This window comes from Lemur catta, chromosome 11 (genome assembly GCF_020740605.2).
Source record: "Lemur catta isolate mLemCat1 chromosome 11, mLemCat1.pri, whole genome shotgun sequence".
NCBI lineage: Eukaryota > Metazoa > Chordata > Mammalia > Primates > Lemuridae > Lemur > Lemur catta.
The window spans coordinates 29,764,990-29,777,716 of NC_059138.1; the positions used below are offsets into that span (position 1 = coordinate 29,764,990).

The 12,727-nt window shown below is 38.0% G+C and overlaps 1 protein-coding gene across 1 annotated transcript in view; it reads right to left on the reverse strand.

The window, feature by feature from the left end:
• Positions 1–1,675: 1,675 nt before the first annotated feature.
• TES (testin LIM domain protein) overlaps positions 1,676–12,727 on the reverse strand; it is a 47,344-nt gene continuing 36,292 nt past the window's right edge. Inside the window, exon 7 of the mRNA XM_045564309.1 lies at positions 1,676–1,955. Coding sequence (XP_045420265.1) covers positions 1,767–1,955 — 189 coding nt within the window. The 3' untranslated portion in view covers positions 1,676–1,766. The remainder of the gene's footprint in view (positions 1,956–12,727) is intronic.

The following is a 12,727-nucleotide window of genomic DNA, read 5'->3' on the forward strand; positions in this document are numbered from 1 at the left end:
AGCTCCAACAGATACCTTTCCATGGTTGGGGAAGGCACAGCGCAGAAGGAATAAAGTATGTACCTGTATGCACATGTGTGCGTGTGGCAGGGGGGATGGAATATAAAGAGAAACACTATCAGCCAAACAAACATGAGCTGGAAAAAAAAAAATCAAATTATTTTGGGTACATGTCAGAGAAAACCGCTATTCCCACCATGACAGAAATACTTCTGAGGGAAAAACACCTCATGGTCTGCTAATATTAGGAAGATTACTATTCCCCATTTGCTTCTTTTATCAAATAGGTTGCCATGAAAAAATTGTTTATATTTTCTTTATATATTAGGAAACCAGAGTTGCAACTTGAGTATGAGTAATGTTTGTTAGATTCACCTGAAGAGAAAATAAAGTTTTCCAAAACTTCACTTTATTTTAATACACTCTCCCTTTTCTTTAAAAAAAAAAAAAAAAACCCAAACCTGCATGACCCTAAAAAGTCCTGATTTATTTTAAAGTTTCATAAAACTTATTCCTTCTCCATAACGAAAAGTCTAGTTTCTGTTTTGGCTTGTTAGAGCGGCCTTTTGGTTTGGGTAGTTTTCTTCCTTGGAGACATCGCCCCCTGCTGTAATGCATGCTTAGTGCAGAAGGATTTTTTACTCATAAAAAGAATACAAAGACACAATCATTAAAGTGAAAGAAACTTTATTTTGAATAATAATATACATAGCATTCATTCCATTTAATTTTCATAGTGCACAGCTATGTATGGAAGTATACAGAAAAAAATAAACATTAGAAATACCTAAGGATGGAATTATATAAGAGAAGAAGACATTAAATATATTCATAACAGGCTTACAAGTATCATAAAATAGGATCCATTAGAAAAGAATGAAAATCATGCAAAAATCATATCTGAACCATGGCAGGCAAGTGCAATAAGTATAAAAGTCATAGTTTCCTAGGTACAAAAACTATACATGTTCTTTGGATTAAAAGCAATATAAATGAGTGGCTTAGCTTTTATGTACAAGCCAAAAATCATCTATAGAAGTAACAAGTGTGGATATTGTTATGCCACATGTGATAACAAAATATTCAAGGCCACAGATGGAGGTCACCAACTTACAAAGAGAATACTGAGAGGTAGGGTACATAATAAAAAAAATAAGAGAAATGCAATAAAGAAAATGCCACCTCTGCCTAAATCAGGAAATAGCAAATGCATAGGCATGACAATAGCAGCTCTACATACTACACTGCATTTCTATTTTCTGTGAAAAAGAATTCACTGTGTATCATTACAAAGATCAGTGAATCAGATGAGGCAATAAATGTAGAGCCTTGGCATTAGGGCAAATTTAATTTCCTTTTTATTTCTCACACGAGGGGAAAAAAGAATATAGAACTAGATATGCTCATCTTTCCACTCAGTACGCTAACTTTTAAGTGTTTTATGTGTACTCTGTTTGGCACAAAGGGGTTAGGGAAATTAAGTTTAATTAAAATCCAACTTTCCAACTCAAAGATTTGACATTTATAAAGCTAAGGAAAGATAAAATTCTTTATCATTTTTTAAAATCAATTGCTTAAAGCAGAGTTTAAAAGTTGAGACAGAAAAAAAATTGTTAAGAAAAAACAGCAAAGAAACATTTTGAACAAAATCTCCTGGTTTCTTTTATACTTTCTCTTTTGCCTTTTATTTTTTCAAATCGGATTTTACAGTAGAAATGCAGACCACTTTGGATAGCTATGGCTCAATACTTCTAGGTACCCTCCTCCTAAGACATCATTTTCTTACATTCCACAGAACAGAAAACCATCCCTTCTACTGGCATGAACTTCTGCCCAATGAGACATTTGCTGCAGCAGGAGCACAGGAAACACTCAGTGGACGCATGCCAGCTGAAATTGTTGTAGGTCACCCGCTGGACTTCTGGATCAATGGCATTGTGGCATCCTTGACATACCTGTTAAGTAATAATACAAGCAAGAGAAAAGGATGAGAGATCAAAATGTGACAGTAACATTTTTATCTTTGGACAAACTGAACATGTTTCTTCAGATGATAAACTAAAATTCATAATGACAACCCTGGAAATATGTAACTGAGAGTTAACCCCCTCAGGCCTTCTAGTTAACCTTTATAGCCAACAACTGTTTACTGGAAGTCAATATGCTGAGCACTATGAGAAATAACAGGTGAAGGCCAAACAGGTGATTTGATGCTTGCAAGATATCTCCATCGCATTCAAGGTGGAAAGTCTTGACAGCAAATTCCAAAGCAGTGCACTTGGTTCCTGCATATTCTATTAGACTGCACATTAGTAATTATAAAGAAGTTGAGGGATCAGAAGATGGCGGAGTGGAGGTGACCTCCTGGATTTGTGCTCCCAGAGAGGAAGGCGTGGATCTCCACCTGCCACAACGCTAGAGGATTGCTTCTCCACAGGAACGGCGGTGTGAACCCACGGAGAATCACCGTGGGACACGGGGAACAGGAAAAAACAGAGGCGAGTGGGAAATCAGACCGAGATAATTTGGAGAGTGCGGGACGGAAAACAGACAGCGGAGTGCGGGACGGCCGTGCCTGCCTCACCGGCGAGTGGGGCGGGTGCAGCCCCACAGCAGAGCGGCTTGATCTCCCCACTGACCCCCACATCCACTCGGTCAGGGATCTGGCTGAAATTGGTGCAGAATCACCGCGGGAGACGTGGAGCTCTGAGGACAGGTGACATAGGCGGGAGAGAGCTTGGACTCGGGCGGGTCTCCGTGGTGCCCTATCTCTTAAAGGGACAGACGCGGACCTGCACCGAGGCGAGGGGCCGCGAGCGTGAAATATTAAAGCGGGACTTTTTTGCTTTTTTTTTTTTTTTTTCCCCCGTACGGCAGCTCTCCGGCTGGGGAGCCACTGCGGGCCCTGGCGCCTGCCGAGCCCTGAACGCTCTCGCGTGGTCGCCATCTCGGTTCCCACAGCTAAGCGGAAAGGACCTTGAACTCTGGCAGGCCTCCGCGGTGCCGGAGCCCTATCTCTTAAAGGGACAGACGCGGACCTGCACCGAGGCGAGGGGCCCCGAGCCTGAAATATTAAAGTGGGATTTTTTTTTCTTTTTTTCTTTTTATCTCTCTCTTTCTTTCTTTCTTTCTTTCTTTCTCTTTTCTTTCTTGTTTTCTCTTTCTTCTTCTTGTTATTCATATTGTTTCTCTCCTTTTTTTTTTTTTTCTTTTCTTTTTTCCTTTCTTTTTCTTTTCTCCTTTCCGGTGTCCCTCCAGCCCAGGAGCTACTGTAAACTCCTGAGTGCTCCAGACCCCCAGCTCTGATCCCTATCGGACCCTGAAAATTACCCCCCAGTGCCAGTGATCTGCGGGTGGGCAGGAACAATTGTGCGGGCCAAGGTCTAATTGCTGCAGAGCCATAGGGTGCCAGGCGACTCCTCAGGAGGCTCCATCCCCTGATCCATAGACCCTCTCCAGGTCCCCTTCCCAGGTGTGAACACTGAGTGCTTCCCTAAACACAAGAGTGTGGAGCCCGGACCTTGGGAGCACTGGGACAGTGTAGACCTTTGCCCGTGGGAGCTGCAGCAGCTGGGGCACTGAGTGAGTGAGGGCACCGCCTCCTCTGCCTAGCCAGTGTCTTTCCTGCTGAAGGAGACAGAAACCACACATCCAGAGGAAGAACCAAAAAGCCAGGGGGAGGAAAAAAAAAAAAAAAAAGAGAGGGAGAAGAGGCTTTCTGCTTGCAAATCGTGTGAATCCTGCCTACTAACTGAAAGTCCGCAACACAATGATTTAACTTGCCAAACTGGTCTTAGGTCAAGCCAACCCTCTGGGGGTGGACCCATCAGAAGCAGTCCCCCAACTGAGATAGAAAAAAGAAACTCTAAACAGCACACAACAGTCTCCCCCTATAGATAAAGGAAGCAACATTCCTAGACTGTTTCACAGCCTAAGAACAGAGTACAAGACGTGCTGTTAACTAGACTAAAGCTGTGAGAAAAGATCTAACGATAGAGCCAGATGGGAAGGGCTCAGCGGAAAAATATGGGGAGCACAAAAAACCAAACGGAAACCTCGCCCCCAAAGAGAAATACCAACTCTCCTCCAATTGGCACAAGCCAGTTTCAGAATACCAATATGTTACCAGAAGAATTTCAGTCTTGGGTTATAAATAAGCTGAATGATATACAAGAAAAAATTGATATCCACTGCAAAGAAACCGCAAAAAAATTCCAGGATTTGGAAGAAAAATTCACTAAAGAAATAGACGTATTGAAAAAAAACCAAACTGAACTCCTAGAAATGAGGGATTTATTCAGGGAGCTACAAAACACAGTGGAAAGTCTCAAGAACAGGGTAGATCAAATAGAAGACAGAATCTCAGAAATCGAAGATAACTCTTTCCAATTAAATAAGACAGTCACAGAGATAGAGCAAAGAAATAAGAAAAAAGACCAGAGTCTTCAAGAAATGTGGGATTATGTGAAGAAACCTAACGTGAGAGTTATAGGCATCCCTGAAGGTGAAGAAGATAACAAGCAAGGGCTGGATAAACTATTTGAAGACATAATAGAAGAAAATTTCCCAGGCCTTGCTAAAACTTTAGATATACAGGTTCAAGAAGCTCAAAGAACCCCTGGTAGATTCATAGCAAATAGGAAAACACCACGCCACGTAGTCGTCAGACTGACCAAAATATCCACTAAAGAGACCCTTCTTCGAGCTGTAAGGAGAAAGAAACAAGTAACATACAAAGGGAGGCCCATTAGAATTACGCCAGATTTCTCAACTGAAACTTTACAAGCAAGAAGAAGTTGGGGCCCCATTCTCACTCTTCTGAAACAGAATAATGCCCAGCCTAGAATCTTGTACCCAGCTAAGCTAAGCTTTCTATATGAAGGAGAAATTAAGACATTCTCGGATAAACAAGGACTGAGGGAATTCACCAAGACAAGGCCACCCCTCCAAGAAGTACTCAAAAGAGAGTTACACATGGATCATCACAACAAAGACCCACGAATGTAAAACCACCCAAGAGCTAAAGATCAAATTCTAGCCACCACAATGGCTCAAGAGAGAAAACATAGCAATGAAGTTCTACCCAATAAGATAAACAGAAATCTATCCCAATTATCAGTTCTCTCACTAAATGTCAATGGCCTGAATTCCCCACTCAAGAGACATAGACTGGGCCAATGGATAAAAAAACACAAACCAAGTGTCTGCTGCCTTCAGGAAACTCACTTAACCGGCAAAGATGCATTTAGACTGAAAATAAAAGGATGGAACCTGATATTTCAAGCAAATGGTAGCCAAAAGAAAGCTGGTGTGGCAGTTTTAATTTCCAATAACTTAGTCTTCAAACCAACAAAAGTAATAAAAGACAAAGACGGTTACTACATACTGGTGAAAGGCACAATTCAACAAGAAGACATAACCATACTTAATATATATGCACCCAATCTAGGTGCACCCAGATTCATAAAGCAAATCCTACTCGATCTAAACCAAATCATAGGCAACAACACTTTAATAGTTGGAGATTTTAATACCCCACTGACAGCACAGGACAGATCCTCCAAGCAGAAAATAAGTAAAGACATAGTAGACTTAAACAGAATGCTAGAACAAATGGGCCTGACTGACATCTACAGGACATTCTACCCGAAAACCACTGAATATACATTCTTCTCATCAGCTCACGGGACATTCTCTAAGATTGACCATATCCTAGGTCATAAAGCAAGTCTTAAAAAAATTAAAAAAATAGAAATCATACCCTGCATCTTCTCAGATCACAATGGAATAAAAATAATAATGAACCTTAACAGGAACTCTCATTCCTACGCAAAGTCATGGAAGCTAAACAACCTTCTCCTGAATAACAATTTTGTAAAGGAAGAAATTAAGTCAGAAATCAAAACATTCTTTGAATTAAATGACAAAGGTGATACAACTTATCAAAATCTATGGGATGCAGCTAAAGCAGTCCTGAGAGGAAAATTCATTTCCATAAATGCCTATTTCAAAAAGACAGACAATTTACAACTAGACAACTTAATGAATAGACTCAAAGAGCTGGAGAAAGAAGAACAGACTGACCCCAAACCCAGCAGAAGGCGAGAAATTATTAAGATCAAATCAGAATTAAATGAAAAAGACAACAAAAATACTATAAGGGAAATTAATAAAACAAAAAGTTGGTTCTTTGAAAAGATAAATAAAATAGACACACCACTGGCTAGACTAACCAAGAGCAGAAAAGAAAAATCTTTAATAACTTCCATCAGGAACATGAAAGGAGAAATCACAACCGAAGCCACAGAGATACGTGACATTATCTATGAATATTACAAAAATCTTTATGCACACAAATTGGAGAATGAGGAGGAAATGGACAAATTTTTAGAATCACACAGCCTTCCCAAGCTCAATCAGGAAGAAATAGAATTCCTGAATAGACCAATATCAACAACTGAAATTGAAACAGCAATAAAAAACCTTCCCAAAAAGAAAAGCCCTGGTCCAGATGGGTTCACACCTGAATTTTACCATACATACAAAGATGAACTGGTGCCCATCCTACATAAACTATTCTTCAATATTGAGAAGGATGGAATTCTCCCCAACACATTCTACCACGCCAATATAACATTAATACCAAAACCAGGAAAGGATGCAACAAAAAAAGAAAACTACAGACCAATTTCTCTCATGAACGTAGACGCAAAAATTCTCAATAAAATCCTAGCAAATCGTATCCAAGTGCTGATTAAAAAAATAATTCATCATGACCAAGTAGGCTTCATCCCAGAGATGCAGGGGTGGTTTAACATACGAAAATCTATAAATGTAATTAACCACGTAAATAGAAGCAAAAATAAAGACCATATGATCCTCTCAATAGATGCAGAAAAAGCATTTGACAAAATTCAACACCCTTTTATGATAAAAACACTTAACAACATAGGCATAAATGGGACCTACCTAAAAATAATACAAGCCATATATGACAAACCCACAGCCAACATCATACTGAATGGGGAAAAACTGAAAGCATTCCCACTCAGAACTGGAACCAGACAAGGCTGCCCACTGTCCCCATTACTTTTCAACATAGTATTGGAAGTCCTTGCGAGAGCTATCAGACAAGAGAGCAGAATCAAAGGTGTCCAAATAGGGACAGAAGAGATCAAACTCTCACTCTTTGCTGATGACATGATGTTGTATCTGGAAAACCCCAAGGACTCAACCAAGAGACTCCTGGAATTAATTAACGAATTCAGTAATGTCTCAGGTTACAAAGTCAATACACACAAATCAGAGGCATTCATATATGCCAATACCATTCAATCGGAGAACCAAATTAAGGACTCAATACCTTTCAAAATAGCAACAAAGAAAATAAAATATCTAGGAATATATTTAACTAAAGAGGTAAAGGACCTCTATAAAGAGAACTATGAAACGCTAAGGAAGGAAATTGCAGAACACGTAAATAAGTGGAAATCCATACCATGCTCATGGATTGGAAGAATTAACATCGTTAAAATGTCTATACTACCCAAAGTAATCTATAGATTCAATGCAATTCCTATTAAAATACCAACATCATTTTTCACAGATTTAGAAAAAATAATTATACACTTTGTATGGAATCAGAGAAGACCCCGTATAGCAAAAGCAATCTTAAGCAATAAAAACAAAATGGGAGGTATTGATTTGCCAGACTTCAAACTATACTACAAAGCTGTGGTTCTTAAAACTGCTTGGTATTGGCACAAGGGCAGGGACACAGACCAGTGGAACAGAACAGAAAACCCAAATATAAAATCATCCTCATATAACTATCTAATCTTTGACAAAATAGACAAAAACATACTCTGGGGACAAGAGTCCCTATTCAATAAATGGTGCTGGGAAAACTGGATAGCCACATGTAGAAGACTGAAACAGGACCCACAGATTTCACCTCTCACAAAAATTAAATCACGGTGGATAACAGATTTAAACCTTAAATGGGAAACAATTAGAATTCTAGAAGAAAATGTAGGAAAGACTCTTACAGACATTGGTCTAGGCAAAGAATTTATGAAGAAAACCCCTAAGGCAATCGCAGCAACAACAAAAATAAACGACTGGGACCTGATTAAATTAAAAAGCTTCTGCACAGCCAAAGAAATAGTCATGAAAATAAACAGACAGCCTACAGAATGGGAAAAAATTTTCGCATACTATACATCAGATAAAAGACTGATAACAAGAATCTATTTAGAACTCAGGAAAATCAGCAGGAAAAAATCAAACAATCCTATCAAAAAATGGGCAAAGGACATGAATAGAAATTTTTCAAAAGAAGACATAAGAATGGCCAAAAAAACATATCAAAAAATGCTCAACATCCCTAATCATCAGGGAAATGCAAATCAAAACCACAATGAGATACCACTTAACTCCGGTGAGAATGGCCTTTATCAAAAAATCCCAAAACAACACATGTTGGCGTGGATGCGGAGAGACAGGAACACTCATACACTGCTGGTGGGAATGCAAACTAGTGCAACCCCTATGGAAAGCAATATGGAGATACCTTCAACAGATTCAAGTAGACCTACCATTTGATCCAGCAATCCCATTATTGGGCATATACCCAGAAGAACAAAAGTCATTCTTTAACAAAAACACCTGTACCCGAATGTTTATAGCAGCACAATTTACAATCGCAAGGATGTGGAAACAACCCAAGTGCCCATCAATCCACGAATGGATTAGTAAACTGTGGTATATGTATACCATGGAGTACTACTCAGCTATAAGAAATAACAATGATACGACATCTCTTTGGTTCTCCTGGAGAGAGCTGGAACCCATTATACTAAGTGAAGTATCCAAAGAATGGAAAAACAAGCATCACATGTACTCACCAGAAAACTGGTTTCCCTGATCATCACCTAAATGTACATCAGGGAAGGATACCAATTGGATATCAGACTGGGATGGGGGGTGGGGGGAGGGGATGGGTGTATGCCTACATGATGAGTGCGTTGCACACCCTCTGGGGAATGGTCATGCTTGAAGGTGCAGACCCGGGGAGGTGGGGGGGGGAGGGGATGGAGGTATGACTACATGATGAGTGCCAGGTGCACTGTCGGGAGAATGAGAACGGACGCGCTTGGGACTCTGACTCGGGGGGATGGGTGGGACATGGAAAATGTATATAACCTAAACTTATGTACCCCCATGATGAGCTGAAATAAAAAAAATATATATATAAAAAAAAAACAAAAAAAATAAAAATAAAAAAAAAAAAAAAAAAAAAGAAGTTGATAAGATGATTTTTCCTCATTCATTACAGCTTTGAAGTGGTAATTTTACCAGTCTTACCTATGACATATGAGATCATTAACCATTAATTTTTAGACAGTGGTAAATTAAAATCATGTTCAAAGTAATTAAGGACTCAATTAAAAATACTGACAGTGTTTGAGAATAATGAGTTTGCACTAAAATATAACTTGTAGTTAATTGGCTTCTGTTCTGTCATAAGATCAGTCACAATTTATGTATAATCTAATACTGTAGAACATCAGTACTTACAATTCCTATAGCATTCAGTATTATATGTTATGGACAAATATATACATGACACCCACATGCATATATACATACACAAACATACATATATCCACAACCACACAATTTTCTTCTTAATTATGTATATGAAGACAAAATGGAATAACCTTCTATATTATAGCAGAAAACAGAACCACCAGCCAGCTGAGATCTCCAAAACACTGGCTGGTCCATATATGCCTTCTTGGTTATACATGTCCTAAGTGAATGTGACTATCCAACATTTTTGTTTTAAATATTCCATAAGAAGCGAAGAAGCCAACAAGATTGTCCAGTATAAGATGGCAGTGCCTAATTGATCTTGATCACCCTTAGTCTCCTGATGTGATTGTCAGGAATTACTGAGAGATTAGGGGGGCAAAATGTGAGCTGAGGAGGGTCATCCATTTCACACATCCATTTCAGACCTGCAATATACTTTCCATATTTTTTAGAGCTACATTGCTTCTAGAGATTATATCTGCAAACTATAAATTATATCAACCCAGTCTTCCCTAAGAAATAAGGGAGATACTTTCTTTGCATAATTAATAAATATTCCTGAGTACAACAAAAATAAGTGTTATAATTACAAGTACACTCCTAATTTGTAGCTGTACCATGCAGGCAACTGCTTTATGTATATATTTTTGTATATATTTTTATAGCTTTATAGTAATAATTCATTTAGAATGTTATCTTATAGTTTTCTACATTTCATGTTAATCTTTCAGTTTTTAAATTTATTTTTATTTATGATTGATACAATAATTGTACATATTTATGGGGCACTATGTGATGTTTCCATACATGTATACATTGTGTAATGATCAAATCTGGGTAATTAGCATATCCATCATCTCAAACAGTTATCTCTTTGTGCTAAGAACATTAGATCTTTCAATATTTTTAAACCTGTTTACACAAATATTATATAAACTCATTTGTGTAAATATTTCAAACTTGAGTAAAATAGAAGGATTTCACACTCAAAGTTTTATTCCTTTACTTTTAGATCATGATCTACCTCTTCTTTTTCTCAGCCCTGTAATACTATTTGTGGATCTTTTTATAATTATTTAAAATACACATTTTCATTTGCAATTTATAAAAAAGAGATTGCTATTCAATTACATTTGAAATTAAAGAAATTATTTAGCTAAAAAAATAACTAATGAGTAACACCTGGATGGTATAGAGAATTTATGGTTTGTGGTTTCATAAAATTTAGTTTTGTTAATGATTTGACTACCATTCATCGAAAAGTCTGACATATAATCCCAGGTAAAATCTACTGATCACTAATTCTTCAAAAATCTAAAGGTGGTCTAGGCTGCCTTGAGGGTCTGGGGACTGCAGAACCCTTCGAGGAGATGATGCACTTTACCACTTTCTGTATGGCGTTTGATTTTCCTGTGTTCTTAAACCTCTAGTATTTCAAAGAGTTCTTACTTCCCTCAATCCCTCTTTTATTTGTATATGACATGTGAAATAGCCAATGACACTTAGCTCTCTGGCAGGAGGGTCTTGTGAAATCTCACAGATATGAATTCTGGGAGTGGCCATGTAAGTCCAGTGATCATGAAGAGACAAACTAGTTATAATTTCCATTTCCCTCTTTCTGGGTAAATTTTTTCTCAGAAGTGCCTTGTTTGTAGTTGAGCACTTGGCTTTAGGTCTAAAAGTAATTTCTATTCTCTCTTTTTTTTCAAGATTAAAAGATCTAAGCAGATCAATGCCCTGAACTGGATAATTTTCAAAATTTTACATAATGGATTAATAACATGCTGCATGGGGAGCTCTCTTTGCTGTTAGCTGGAGTTTGTTGAAGCAATGGATAGATATGCTTATTTTAATATTAGACAAAGGCCAGTGGTATATCTTACTGAGAAAGTAAACTGTCTACAAGAAATGATGCCATATTAGAAAACTATAATAAATAATTTAGAAGTTTTTATTTTAAAAAATCTTAGCTGTGGTTATTCCCAACCACTGATTAGATACAATGTAATAGAGAGAAGCTTATAATAGCAAAATAAAGCAATTTCATCTGCTTAAACTTTTATTTAATAAATATTTATTGGGTACCTACTATGTTGTCTTAGTTTTGGGAATAGAGCAGAAAAAGCAGACAAAAAATCCCTGCCCACATCAAGTTTACTTTCTAGTCCTTAAGACCAAGGTCACACAACCTCCAAAGAAAATGTTGCAACATTTTCTTCTTTCCAAAGAAGCTGTTGCAACAATATTCACAGAAGGCATTTTTAGCTAAATAATGTATCAGGCCACATGGTGATTTAACTTGTCTCCAGGTAAAAGAAAGGTCCATGGCGACCACAAAGCAAATGAAGAAACACCAGGAATAAAAGTCAGTCATTCAAATAGTTTCTAAGTATAGACACTGAAGATATGAAAATAAGATAAACTCTACCTTCCAATTGCTCTTATAGTCTAGTGGGGAGAAGACAGATGAGTGATATTAACACACACACCCCCCCCCCCAATGGGAACATGGAGAGCACAGCCAGCCGGAGAGAAAGGGGTGGTTCCTGGAGACAGGGAATCAGGAGAGGTGCTCTGAAAAAAGCTAGGCCTAAACTGAGTCTGGAGGAAAGTGTGCAGGCATCATCAGGTAAACAGGGACTGGAGGGCGTATCAGACAAACTGATACAAGTGAGCAAAAGACCAAGAACAGTGTATAAACTAGAAGATGCAGGTAATATGTTGTAGAAATGTATGATTTGGGTTGGATTACTAGTAGAAGTGACAGGAGAAGCAAGAAGGGACATCTATTAAACAAAGGCTTAGTGACTTGCATTTTAGAAAGATCATCTTCCATCATTATGGAAGGTGGCTTTTGAGCAACATGAAGAATTGCAGCAAATTTGAGGCCACTGCAACAATCAAAATGACAAGAAATAAAGGTCTGAAATAGAGTAGTTGTAACTATTAATATGAGGAACTGAGATATATTGATGAGGCAGTGTTGACAGAAAATGAATGAATGTACCTGGGGCAATGGATAAAGGCTGTTAAAATTGGCATTGATATTAAAACTTTTTACCTTATCTTCATAGTACCACCCTCCTGGAACCACATAAATATGTAATTTTATTCCTTAGCCAGGAGTCTC